We start from the raw sequence: 14,141 nt of genomic DNA, 5'->3' as shown, positions 1-14,141 counted from the left end.
TTCCTTCTTCGCTGACTCTGTCCACACCTTGGGGAACCCCTGGACCTGCTGGGGCTGGACCCTAACAATTGATGTTTCCACCTCTTTCTCCCTCTCCCTTCCTCTCTGAAATCAATAAAAATATTTTTTAAAATTTCTTTTGGGTTGAGCACTATGACATCCAGCACTGTTCAAGGCCCTGAGACAGGTCAACCAATTAGGCAAGTCTTGCTGTCACTCCTGACAAAGGGCAGAAAGCACCACCTCCTGCACGCAGCCCCCTCAGCCGAATATCTCATCCTCGAGGATCTGATTTCTCCTTCATCCCTCTAGCATTTGCTTTCTGAGTTGCTCCTTTGATCCTTGCTTATTCTATCTTATGCTGCTCTTTATCTGTCCACGTGTGTTTGCTGCCTCATTGGACGGTGAGTCCCTCAAGGACAGGACTGTGCCACCTTCATTTTTGTATTACCCACGGCTCCTTCTGCCAGACACATAGTGGGTCCTCAAATATTTTTGGAATGACCCAATAATAATTTCTAAAAATCCAATTACAGGAATTCGGTTTAGCTAGAAACTTCAGGCTCCCAAGCCAAAAATTTAATAAAGACTCCCTTTATTCTTTGTTTAATGCAACATAAACAGCGAAGCATTTGCTTCCCTTCTTCATAGCATAAGTACTGCTTGTGTGATTTAATAGATGAACAAGAATGTTTGTCCTTTATCCATGTGTTCTCTTGTCATCTGGGCTACTTAACACCTCCTTCCCCCCCCCCCCCCCCCCCGCACTCAAAATCTGATGCGAATAAATAGTTATTGAACTGAATTGAAAGCGGATCTGACTGTCAGCACACTTTAGACCAGGGGCCCTCAAACTACGGCCCGTGGGCCACATGCAAATACAAATATTGTATTTGTTCCCGTTTTTTTTTTTTTTTACTTCAAAATAAGATATGTGCAGTGTGCATAGGAATTTGTTCATAGTTTTTTTTTAAACTATAGTCCGGCCCTCCAATGGTCTGAGGGACAGTGAACTGGCCCCCTGTTTAAAAAGTTTGAGGACTCCTGCTTTAGATGGTTTAGCTAAGTGTAAATTTGTAAAGCGTCGGAGGCACGTTGTATTAGAAGGGTCTGGCTGCACGGTAATTATCCCCTTTGATGATCAAATCGGGGATTCGAAGTAAGAACTGCCTGTAACATTCTCAGCCTGTGACTTGTGTCGGACAGAGGAGAGGGGAGAGGGGCAGCATGGCCAGGGTGTCTGTTCCTCAGCTCTGTGATGGAGCCTGGTGGGGATGTGGGGGGAGGGGAGCGGGGCGGGCCTGGGGTGGTGTGGAGAGCTGAGGTCATGCTGAGCTACCAGAGGAAAAAGCCGCAGTGTGTCTGGGCCCTCCTCCTATAAATCATGAGCTTTGCAGCGCTGCTGGAAAACCGAGTGCTCTGTTTCATTTTCCGACCCGAAGCACTGGGGTAGGTAACAGAGGCTGCTTCTTTGAGAACAGGCAAGCCCTGCTGTCTGCAGGAAGCTGGCAGGACACCTGCTCCAGCAGCCAGTCCCTCTGACCCAGCAGGAGGGCTGAGGCCACAGACCAGGCAAGTCTTGGGCCAGGCCCAACAGTCCGCCACACTCCCAGGTGGGATATCTGATGTTTCTCATAGCAATCATCACCATGGTAACAAAGTAATGATCTGTGAAATCATCTTCCTCCACTACTAAGCAGGACAGTCCATCAGGACAAGACTGTCCATTCATTTCATTAATCCTTTATTCCCAGGGCCTAGCATTGGGTCTATGCTCAATGAATGAATGAATGAACAAACAGATACAGCATCCAGCTGCCTTACCAATAGCCTCGTGGGGATGGGGCGGGTAAATTCCTTGGCACTGACCCCTCCAGCATGACTAAGGTGACTCAAATGGACCGCTGGGGCCCATTGCAGAGCCAGACTGGACACTACCAGCCTGCCCTCATCATATCCGAAGACCACCGACAGAGGCGTCCACCCACCCACCTCAGCCCCACTCCTTCCACAGAGCATCCCTACCGTTCTTTCCCCATTAACCCTGCCCTTTCCAAACTGCCATGCACCTTACCATCCACCCCACGCTGCTCAAAGTGCTACACTGTTCATTCATTCACTTATTCCATCTAAAACAATTTATAATGCTACTTATTCACTTATTTCACCTCACAAACAATGATAATCGCATTTATGCTTTGGAAAGGGTTGCATGTGCCCTGGCCACCAACCAAGTTCCCAGACTCACCAGGATGTGCGTACTTTCAAACATTTCGTGTTAGCTGCATAAATGCCCTTTTGCTTTTCAGATGCCGTGACCTATTTTTAGTTGGGAAAATAGGTCACCTTAGAACTACTTCTCTTGTGTCCCTTGTGGTGGCTGGCATGCCTGGCCTCACGGAGGCCCTGGGCAAACAGCACCGTGGAATGTTAGCAGGGACAGGCTCTCACACATCCTCTCCCTGTGAGCGGGAGACCAGGCCCAGGACGGCCCGACAGTCAGCAGGACCGGGGATTTCACCGCCCTGCTGGAGAGGCCGGCTCACACTGCCCACTTGTTACCATTTCTCCTCCTGCCACAGAGGGAGGCCGTCCAGCTATCCTGTGGCCATTGGGGGAAGCAGGTCTATATTTAGGCCTGGAGGGACCACCACCTTCTCAGCTGCACAGAGATGAACACAGCCTCCCTTTCTCCCCTAAACCCCCAGTGCAACCTGTTGCGCCATCTCTCTGGTGGGAGAACAGAACTCTGGTTGGGGGTGCTGGGACCTTTTAGAGTTGATTCCTCCCATTTGGGCCCCAGGCCTCCACCCCAGATGCCTCAGATGTTGGTGAGATAAGGCTACTGCTAAGAAAAAAACACCCACAGTTGAAGCATTTGGTAGCTGTCTGTGACTAATAAAAACCTGGACTCCTGGAATCAAATTTTTGCAACAGCTTCAGTCCCTGTGGTTAAGAGAAGAAAAAGCTTTTTCAGGTCTCAGGCCCTTCCAGAAGGATGTGAGAGAGTGGAGGGCAGAGCACCCGCTTCTCCCAGCTCTGTCCTCCTCATCCCGCTGTTGGCCTCTGGGCTGTCTGCTGTCACAAAAGAGAAACTGGGTCTCTGGGGCCATCGGGGGAGAGGCCACACCTAAGTCCGACAGCCTAGAGATTTCCAATCAGTTCCGGTAACCTAACTGCTTTTGCAAAGGAGCCTATAAAAAGTGGGTCAGGAAGAAGGTGAGGTGGGAGGTAGAGAAAAGGAAAAGACCCGACTGTTCCTGATCTAACCACACGTGGCCCCAGACACAAGCCTTTCTATGAGCACATGACTTAGCAATGCACAAAACAGCGAGAGGTTTGCGCAGAGGGCATCTGGATTTGTAATTGTTGGGGCTCTGTTTTCTAGGTTTAAAACAGATCTGTTCCCTTGGAACCAACAGTCTTCCCCTTTTATTTTTCGCTCCTGCTTACCTCTTGGCAAGATTTTGTGGTTTTAAGGTTTGAGACTCATTGTCCCTGTGAAAAGGCTGTTTTACAGCGAGGTGTCCAGAGACCTCTGAAGGGTTAGCTGCTCCAGACATACGGCTGCAAGCCTCAGGCTCCACTTGGACCACAACCCACATGTCCTGCCTGCAGCTCTGGGGTCTAAAACTTAGAATACATAGGAAGAGGTGACAGAAAAGGGAGAGCTGAGACTTTGCCTGGCTAATTTTCTGGATGAAATGAACCCAGGCTGGTTAATCAGTTGTAGGACTAACTCCATAGTCTGCAAGCACTTTTACAAAGGCATCTGATTCCCCCCCGCCCCCCGCTACCCCTTAAGAATATTTAAAAATATCTTGTAAATGATGAGTGCATGCTGTGTTGTTCTGACATTGTAATCATTGCCACTCTGGATTAGCTAAAAGGATTGGGTTCAACACGCTCATCTTTTTTTTTTTTTTTTTTTAATATATTTTTATTGATTTTTTACAGAGAGGAAGGGAGAGAGATAGAGAGTCAGAAACATCGATGAGAGAGAAACACCGATCAGCTGCCTCCTGCACATCCCCCACTGGGGATGTGCCCGCAACCCAGGCACATGCCCTTGACCGGAATCAAACCTGGGACCCTTGAGTCCGCAGGCCGACGCTCTATCCACTGAGCCAAACCGGTTTCGGCTCAACCCGCTCATCTTAAAGAAGAGAATGGGCTTGCCCAGTGTCCTAGCTGCTGGCCAACAGGTAGCTCAGGGTCCACACCTATGAACTCTCCCTTGGTGGGGTCATTCACACAAAGAAGGTGTGCTCTTTCCCGGCTTTAGAAGGAAATTTATGAAGTGTCAAGGGGCCACCGGGATGCCCCAAGCAGATGCAGGAGTCCACTGGAAGCAGTTAGCTCATTGAGTGAAATTCCATCAGCTGGGCCTCACGGCTTAGTGACTCATGCCTCTGGCATCCCAGAGTGGGATGAACTTGGTCTGGACTGATGCACAGTTTTCTTCCACTCTCTGCTTCAGAAATTCCAGTGTGTTCCTGAGAAGGCCCACGCCTGTGAGGGTCATCTCTCACGGTCTGTGATCTGCCCCCACCCTCAAGAGGTCAAGGAGGATGGATATTCTAGAGCTGGCTACACCTCTGCAGAGTGAGGCTGTGAAGGGATGGGATGTCCGCACCTCATTCATTGGACTAGTCCAGTCATTTACACCTGGGGTTCCAAGACACAGAGAAAGCCTTAACTGACCCCTCACTTTGACCACACTCCACTCTTGGCCACATTTTTTCCCCACTTTTGAATGTATGGTTCCCTAACTGCAGGAAATTGAGAGAGGACTTTAGCTCTTATACTTTGTTGTAGAAGAGTGAGGACAAGAAGTCTGCTCCTACTTTCAAGACCAAGGATGTGAGGAGCCAGAGAAGAGGCAGGGAGAGAGGCAAGCACACACACTACCAGCATCCCGTGTGTGTGTGTGTGTGTGTGTGTGTGTGTGTGTGTGTGTGTGTGTGAGAGAGAGAGAGAGAGATTAATTCACACAATGGTAGACACTGCCAATAACCAGCTGTGGGTGCCTGCTGTGTGGGCTGGGTGGGTGCATTTTCGTAAGTGTGGAGTAACAAGGGATCTTAAAACTTGGCAATCTTAAAATGCCTTATCCTGTTTCCTCCCCAGTATAGAAATTTAGCTGCAATTTTCCTGGTCAGAGGCCATCCAATTCCTGTTTGAATCACTCCAGCGACAAGGAGCTCACCACTAACAGGGCAACATCACCCACTGCAAACGGACAGCCCTCAGTGTGACAGAATTTTGATGCTGAGCTGAAATGTACATCCCATTACCTTCCCATCCATCTTAATTCTGGGAGTTAATACAAGCATTATAAGCATTGCCTCTAGGATAACACTACAAATGTTTGAAGAGAGCCACCATGGCCCCCACCACCAGATTGCTTTTCTTGATCCAATATCTTCATTTTCTCATATGAAACAGTTTCCAGACCTATCCCCATCCTGCTGGTCCCTCCTCTGGGTGACCTAGTTAAGAGATGGCCCCAGAACTGAACCCTGCACTCATTTCTTGGTCCAGAATGCAAAGACTTTAGGGAAATAACTCTTCTTTTACGTATGGGTTTATATTCACATTTTTTAGCTGCCATATCATCGCTGTGGCTTATACTGAGCTGTTAGTCAACCAACCCAACCCCCTTCAGGGATATTTGAAATATAATGAATACTTTTCAGTCACTTGCCATAGCTTTTGCTCTGTGGCTGATCGCCCTCCCCGCCCTCCACCCCTCTTAACCTTGATATAGGACCTTCTATTCATCCCTAATATGTTTTAGGGCCTATTATTTCAACCTACTGAGGTTTTTCTGCACCTCATTCCATAATGTTCTATTCCCACAACCCTTCATGGTTTTCTGTCTAAAATGAATTTGATCAGTACTCATTTTACTGATTAAATTTCTGATACATGATGGAGAGGCAGGAGAGGAGCCCTGGGAGACATCATAGAGCCCATCCACTGTGTTCACACTGGCCACTCAGCAGCTGTCCTGGGTACCATTAGTCAGCACACCGTGTCTCCACCCACTGGCATGCCCAGCAAACCTCTATCTCATCCTCTCGTCCACAACATTAATAAGAGACATTTCTTTAAGCCAAGAGAAGTGACTCCGTGACTTCAGCTCCTGACAGGCTATTACATGAGGTATTTCAGAGAAGCTTCCCAGAAGCTCACAGAAATCCCCTTAGGTGGTCTGGGCGGCTCCCTGCCCATCGGGCCAGTTCTGCCAGGAAGCACAGGCTTTAGCCACGAAATCCTGGATGGAAGAATTCTCTGGCAACTCTCAAAGGCTCTCCTCAGACATCCTGAGATCTGGGCCCTTTCATGACCTACTTTCATCAGACACCACAGGGAAGAGGTACAGGGCACTGCCCATCAGTTGAAAACTTCCTCAGTGTCTGGGGCTGGACATGAAAGCCCCCAGTCTGGCTCGTGGGAACCAATCATCTGTCTCACAGGAACCAGTCTGGCTCCCGAAAACCAGTCTGGCTCGATTTGTAGATGGTAAGAGGGAGGCCTTCTAGGAAAGTGCAGAGTTTGAAAGGTGGTGGAAGTCATCTGGCCCTTCAACTCGATGTCCCCCAGGTAGTCCTCTCTGAGCTACTGTAATTCATTCAGGATCTAGGCCCCTTCCCGTTTCCCCAAAGGCATGCATCTTTCCTTCTCCAATTATAAGGCTGGAGGACAAGGGCCAAGTTTTCCTTCCCTAGTGGTGTCCCAGACTGTGATGTGCATACAGCAGACACCCAGCAAATGCCCAGCATAAGGGTGGGTACCAAGCTTTCCTACCATGGATTCTCGACCCTTCCAGAATGAGAAAGTACTGTCCAACATATTTTTTCAGTCACGTATCTACCTATTCTACCAATTAATTCTACCCAATTTTCATATGACCTCATTTCCCCTTCAAATGCTCAGCATTAGAAGTGCCCATAGAGGTAGCTAATAAAACTTCTCTGTTGAAGTGATACTCACAGAATCCTTTTCCAGAATCATTTTTTGTACATTTTGGCCTTTTGCTTCAAACCATTAGTGACTTTCTTATGCCCAGAGCCTGGATCTTCATTTGACAATCAAAGTGGATTATCCTAAGGTTCTAGGCTGAATAGAGGCCCGTTAAAGATGTTATAAATAAGCTCACTTTCCTAGTAGGCAGGGCAATGCTATAAAGCAGTGGTTCTCAACCTTTCTAATGCTGCGACCCTTTAATACAGTTCCTCATGTTGTGGTGACCCCTAACCATAAAATTATTTTCGTTGCTACTTCATAATTGTAATTTTGCTACTGTTATGAATCGTAATGTAAATATCTGATATGCTATATGTGTTTTCCGATGGTCGCGACCCACAAGTTGAGAATGAGTTGCTTCTATGTACTTCTCATTGCTGTTTAGTTTGATGTTTCATCCTGGGAGACTCTTCACCTACGGGGATAATGGTCTTTGATTTGCATTCCTGGGAAGAAGAACATTTGGGAATATTGCTCCCATTAGGTACCTAGCATTATTTCTATTGGATAAAATGGCGACTTAGATAGAGCCCCATGCCCTCCAGGAGCTTCTAATCTCATTGGAAAGATGGGATACATATAAGTGGTGCTAATTATTCTGTGTGAGATTATGAAGAATGGAGATGAAAAGTGTGAAACTGGGCTGGAAAAGCCCAAATCATAGACTTCATGGTAAAGCAAAGTTGTCATCAGTACCTGGAGCACTAAATAAAGTACAGCAACTATAAGAATCTCTTCTAGTTATTCCTTAAAAAAATTGCATTTGAAGAATGTTGGCGAGAGGTGGTCTCATCCCGCCAGCTGAGAGAGGGCTAGGGATCCTTTCCCATGCTACAGTTCAGGCTTGGACAAGTTCCCAGCATGCTCTAGGAATATATGAGAAAAGAGCAGGACCGTGTGAGTCATGAGAAGAAAGATGAAGACCACAGTCTGGGTAGAACTTCCTCTGAAGCCCAAATAGGGCAATTTCAAAAGTCACCTTTCTTCAGCATTAGTCTCGGGGTTAAAGCACAGTGCAGGCTCCTTGGCCTGGACTCATGCAGCCTCCACTGCCCCTTGGGGATGACATCCAGCATGTTCCTTGAGAAAGAGGTTTTGGCTGCCTCCGCCTCTGGCCCTATGCCCCACATTTCCTGCACAGAGGAGCAGCGCCATAAATATCTGCTAATTTCATTGTTTAAGTGGAGAGCTTGTCGAAAAGATAAATCTGAAATGAAGCCATAAATATAGAAGAAGGGTCATATATCTGCTAATTTCATTGTTTAAGTGGAGAGCTTGTCAAAAAGATAAATCTGAAATGAAGCCATAAATGTAGAAGGGTCACGAGCCTCTTGCCTTTCCCAGATGCTGGCTCGGGCCAGGCTGGCAACCTCAGAGTCATCTGCGAGAGCTGGAAACGATAACCGGGCCCCACAGTGGGAGGCTCTGATGCAGCGGGCCTGAAGGGAGACCCCAGGGTCTGCATTTTAATAAACAGTGAATTGTACCTTTATACACAACTGGAACAAACAGTTTAGAAAATGTTTTCTCTATTTTTTTTATCAATGTCAAGAAACTTTAATATGCATACTATTTAAACCCATGATTCCATAAATCCACTTCTTGTCAAAAATTCTATTGAAATGATAAAAAATGAAATCATAGATTATGAACAATGATATGTATAGTAATTCTATGTATACTGATCTATACATGTCCAATATGCAAGAAAGGATAACTACATTATAGCAGGTTCATAAGATAAAATATTTGGCAACTAATAAAAATAATGGTTTGGAGAATCTTTGATAACATGATAAAATTTTCATGATATATAACAGAATTAAAATTTTAGATAGAAAACTTGGAGTCATAAGATTTCAACATTATAAATATCACCTAATATCTGCATTTTTAAAGTGATTCTGCTCCCCAGCTACATTTGGGAACAACTTCCCTGTGGTAACCGCCCTCCACGATGGCCCCAGCGATCTCCACCTCCTGCGTTCACTCCCTCGGGTAACCTCCTCCCACACTGTACACAATTGTTTTGTGTGACTTACAGAATGCAGCAGAAATGAAGGGGTAGCACTTCCGAGATTAGCTTAGGAAATACTGTGGCTTCTAAGTTTTGCTCCCTCTCTCTTTCTCTTTTAAATCACTCACTCTGGAGAAAGACATGTCTTAAGGAAACTTAGGCAGCCTGCGGAGAGGGCCAGAGGGCCCCCGCTGACAGCCAGAAAGAAACTACAGCCTGCCAACAACCACATGAGTCAACTCGGGAGAGGATCTCCCAGCCCCAGCAGCCCGACTGCAACCTCATCAGAGACTCTGAGCAGAATCAACCAGCTAAGCCACTCCTGGATTCCCGACCCTACGGTCTATGTGAGATAGTAAAAGTTTGTGGTGTGAAGCTGCCAAATCTGGGTGGTAACTTGTTACGTAGCAACTGATAGCTAATACATTTCCCTAGTCCAAAGGGCAAGCTCCCGAACATAGCACAGAAGGCCTTTCATGCCCACCTTTCCAGTTGCACTTCTCATGACCCCCAGATTCACATTTTTCTTGAGCAGTACTGGCCTGCTGATCCCCAGTTCACACCTCCATGCCTCTGTGCCTTTGCCCAAGCCATTCCCCACTGATGCCCTTTCCCCACTGATGGCATCCCCTTCTCCAGAAATCCTCCCTCAACGGCCCCCACACCAAATCACGTTGGCTTGGTCCCCCTCCTTAGTGCTCACACACTTCTTGAAATCAGTAAGTGAAAAGTGAGCTACATGTAGAAAAGGAAACATCTGCCCAACCAGTGTGGCTCAGTGGTTGAGTGTCGACCCAGGGCACATGCCTGGGTTGCAGGCTCAATCCCCAGTGTGGGGTGTGCAGGAGGCAGCTGGTCAATGATTCTCTCTCATCACTGATGTTTCTATATATCTCTCTCTCCCTCTCTCTGAAAACAATAAAAACATATTAAAAAGAGAAAAAGAAAACATCCACATGAAGGAGTCCTCAAGAACACGACTTGCCTCTACGTGGTTGATCAACGAATTGTCGAATTTGAACCCAGGAATCCTTTTCTCACTGCACACCACACCCACGTCCTCTGTGTGCTTGCAGTCGGTGACACCCCAGCCATTGGAGGTGCAGGCTGCGAGGGTTGCCTCTTTGCCGGTGCAGTAGACATTGTCCAACCAGATGGGCCCTGAAGGAAGCAGAGAAGAGAAAAACCAAGTGCGATGTCAAAGTAGGTTTGAATGTTGGGGGGGGGGGCACCAAAGTTGTACACAGAAAGAGAATTTTTCTCTAATCTGGGAAGCTGTGTGTGGTCATCAATTGATGTTTAGCATGTTAAGATATTGCACATAGTTCTAGACCATCTGGATTCCCTTGCCAGAGGGATGTGGTAGATTGAACATGATCAGGGTAGAAATCAGCGTTGAGCCCGGATGTGACATGTTGTAGGGGAAGGAGTGGGGACTTCGGATACTAAGCTAGATTTGAATTCTGGCTCAGCTTTGGTTGAAGCCTTTTCCTCATCAGTAAAGTGGAGATAATAAAGACACTTGAATCGCAGGAGTGTGGGCAGGAGACATAATACATGGCACATGTCTAGTTTATTGTTGGCCCATAGTTACTGAAAAATGATAGCGATGATGATGATGATGATGATGATGATAGTTATACTATGATGCAAGCCAGACTCACCTTCACCTGTAGCAGAGGCTGGACCGTGACCCCTCAGCCATCCTGCACTTGAGGCTTTGAAGGCATTTCCTTGTGTCACCTCCCCTGACTTCCCCATACTTCAAGGAAGAGGATGAGGTGACCTTGTTATTCACACTTTACAGACGCAGAACTCTGGCTCAGAGGGCAACTCACTCTGCAGGCCACCCCCTGAGCCTGGTGCCCTGGTCCGTTCAGTGTTCTCACTGCCTGAAACTTCCATCCACTGACTCCAAGACTAACCCACAGAGCCACCTCCTTACTTTTCAGAAGTCAGGTGACAGGATGTGGAGAAATTGGAACCCCTGTGCACTATTGGTGGAACCATAAAATGGTGCACTCACCATGGAAAAGAGCATGGTAGTTCCTTAAGATATTAAAAACAGAATTGCTATATGATCCTGCAAGTCCCAGAAGAATTGAAAGCAGGGCCTCAAAGAGATATTAGCACACCCATGTATCTTACATTATTATTCACAATAGCCAAGAAGTGGTATATCCATACAGGGGAATATTATTCAGCCTTAAAAAGGAAGGAAATTCTAAAAAATAAAAAATAAAAAAGGCAAATCAGCATGTTTCCACTTACTAGGTACCTCGTGTAGTCAAAATGCATAGAGACAAACATAGAGTGGTGGCTGCCAGGGCTGGAGGAGTCGGGATGGGGAGTGGTTGTTCAATGGGGACAGAGTTTCAGTTTCCCAAGATAAGAAGTGTTCTGGAGATGGTCGCACCACCATGTGAATGAGCTTAACACTACCCAACTGTACACTGGAAACTAGTCAAGGTGGCATGTTTGTGTGTATGTATGTTTTTAATATTTTTATTGATTTCAGAGAGAAAGGGAGAGGGAGAGAGAGATTGAAACATCAATGATGAGAATCATTGATCGGCTGCCTCCTGCATGCCCCTCATCAAATCCACAACCCAGGCATGTGCCCTTGACCGAATTGAACCCAGGACATTTCAGTGTGCAGGCCGATGCTCTAACCACTGAGAAAACTGGCTAGGGCAAGATGGCATGTTTTTTAATGTTATGTGTATTTTACCATAATTAAAATAAAAAATTTTTAAAGTGCCACAGGGTGTTTCAAATAGTGATTTTTATAAGTGCCACTACAACATGAAAGGAAACAAAATCAGCTAAGCCTGTCACTCTTCTTAATGCTCCATGTAGAACGCTATAGTATAATGAGGTCAGATAACAGGGTTTCCCATTCTCTCTCAGGCTGGGGTACTTCATGACTCGGTCAACTACTTAAACAAGCCTGTTCCCCATTTCCAAAGTGAAAACAATGACACCCAACAAATAGGTTGCCATGGATACTCAATGAGATAATCTTGCTCCTAGTACATTTTCAACCTCCCTTTTCCTTTCTCCCAGTAGGTCAGAAAAACAATGAATACTGTTCTTTCCATGATGCCAGGACGAAGCAGATAAAAACACTCCCATTGTAGAGATGAGAAAACCAAGGAGACCCTGGGGCCCTGAAGGTCAGGGAGAACGCAGGCCAGTCTCCTGACATCGAGGCCCTGATGAAACGTGTCCACTGTGACCGATGGCTGGTCAGGGCTCCAACAGGAGTGCTTTGGACGCAGTGAGGGGAACAAAGAGCTATTGAAAACATCTGGGCTGAGGTTTTCCAACTGGTTTCTCAATTTGGCCTGGTTTCCAAGCCATCAAGCTCCACTGAAACATATGCTCCCTACTCGATTGCTGTTTCAACAACAAACCAATGTTTGTCTTGCTAAGTAGCAGCAAGGACAAGACCCTCCACGGTGGACTCGGCCTCTTCCCGGGAACGTTCTGAAGCAAAGTTGCTGAAGGGACAGAGGCGGTGGAGAGAAACAGCGCCCTTATCCCGTCTGCAATGAGAGGAACCACCCTTGCGAAGGGGATGAGGAGCCAGATAGCACACGGCTAAAGGCAGTGTGAAAGGCTAAAAAATTTACACCAAGGTCTGCTTAACTTCTCATAGGAATGTTTGCAATTAGTCCCTGGAGTGTTCGTGGGAACTAACTTAACCTCAAAGAACTGCTTTCTTTCTTTCTTTTTTAATGTTTTATTAATTTCAGAGAGAGGAAGGGAGAGGGAGAGATAAAAACATCAATGATTAGAGAGAACCATTGACCGGCTGCCTCCCGCACGCCCCACATGGGGGATCGAACCCACCACCTGGGCATGTGCCCTGATCGGGAATCGAACCGTGACCTCCTGATTCATGGGTCACCGCTTGACCACTGAGCCACACCGGCCGGGCAGAACTGCTTTCTTAAGAAGCTTCAATTCACCCCCAATTATTCTACTCTTTGCACATTCTCACCAGTTATTTTTTTCTTAGATGGTGGAAATACAAACTTCTCTGTAGCCCAAGACAGCATCACCATGCGTGTATTCTCGTGTGGCCTGAATTCATTACAATTTCTTTCCTGTTTACTTAGTGCCCATCAACTAGACTGTCCTGATTCCAAAGTGGCCAGCCCTGGCTCTGCCCACTGGAGGCAAATCGAGGCTCAGTGCAGCAGATGCCATCTACCAGCTGCTAGGAAGGTGGCATTTGGGTCACATGGTGGGGGGTCAAACCTTGGACACAAAAGCCAATCAATCAGAAGCAAAACTTCATTTCTCCCTTTCCACTCACGTACTCTAAGAAATGCTTCTGACATAAGCAGAAGAGATGTATAAACACATCCACAGACCATTTGGAAGAGGGAGGTCAGAAATGAATTTCTACTTGAGTACCAGAGCTGTCAGGGAAATGGAAATTGTTCAAGTTAGAATCTTCCGTCACCTTGAGAGGAGTAGGTGACAGTGAGCCCTCCTGGAGGGTCTCCTCAGAGGGGAGCAGCTGCGCATCCCAGCTCTTCTACAGAGCTGACTCTCAGGGTCTGTCAGGGAAATGGAAATTGTTCAAGTTAGAATCTTCGGGGCCTCACTTGGTCACCTGCGGGCGTTGTCACTGATCTGCACTGGGCAGTGGGCAGCTGTCCCTCTAGAACCTTCTAACAGGGCTGGAGGCGCTTTGAGAGAAAAGACTGTGGACAGGCCAGGCTGGAAGACCCAGGAGCTGTGGGGACTCCCTGGCTTCCTTACTACACCGTGACCTTGAGAGGAGTAGGTGACAGAGCCCTCCTGGAGGATCTCCTCAGAGGGGAGCAGCTATGCATCCCAGCTCTTCCATAGAGCTGACTCTCGGGGTCAGCCTAGGGCAGTGGTCGGCAAACTGCGGCTCGCCAGCCACATTAGGCTCTTTGGCCCCTTGAGTGTGGCTCTTCCACAAAATACCACGTGCAGGCGCGCATGTACAGTGGGATTGAAACTTCATAGCCCATGCACAGAAGTCAGTATTTTGTGGAAGAGCCACCCTCAAGGAGCCAAAGAGCCGCATGAGGCTCACGAGCTGCAGTTT

General features: G+C 47.1%; 1 protein-coding gene across 1 annotated transcript in view; it reads right to left on the bottom strand.

Annotated features, from left to right (window-relative positions):
- The window catches only part of LOXL2 (lysyl oxidase-like 2), a 98,754-nt gene that overhangs the window by 48,581 nt on the left and 36,032 nt on the right, over positions 1-14,141 (bottom strand). The window contains exon 3 of the mRNA XM_005864583.2: positions 10,035-10,210. Within this exon, the coding sequence (XP_005864645.1) occupies positions 10,035-10,210 (176 nt within the window). The remainder of the gene's footprint in view (positions 1-10,034; positions 10,211-14,141) is intronic.

Source organism: Myotis brandtii, unplaced genomic scaffold (genome assembly GCF_000412655.1).
Source record: "Myotis brandtii unplaced genomic scaffold, ASM41265v1 scaffold19, whole genome shotgun sequence".
Classification (NCBI taxonomy): Eukaryota; Metazoa; Chordata; class Mammalia; order Chiroptera; family Vespertilionidae; genus Myotis; species Myotis brandtii.
Note: the sequence above shows the minus strand (reverse complement) of the source record. Positions and strands in the feature narration are given on the sequence as shown.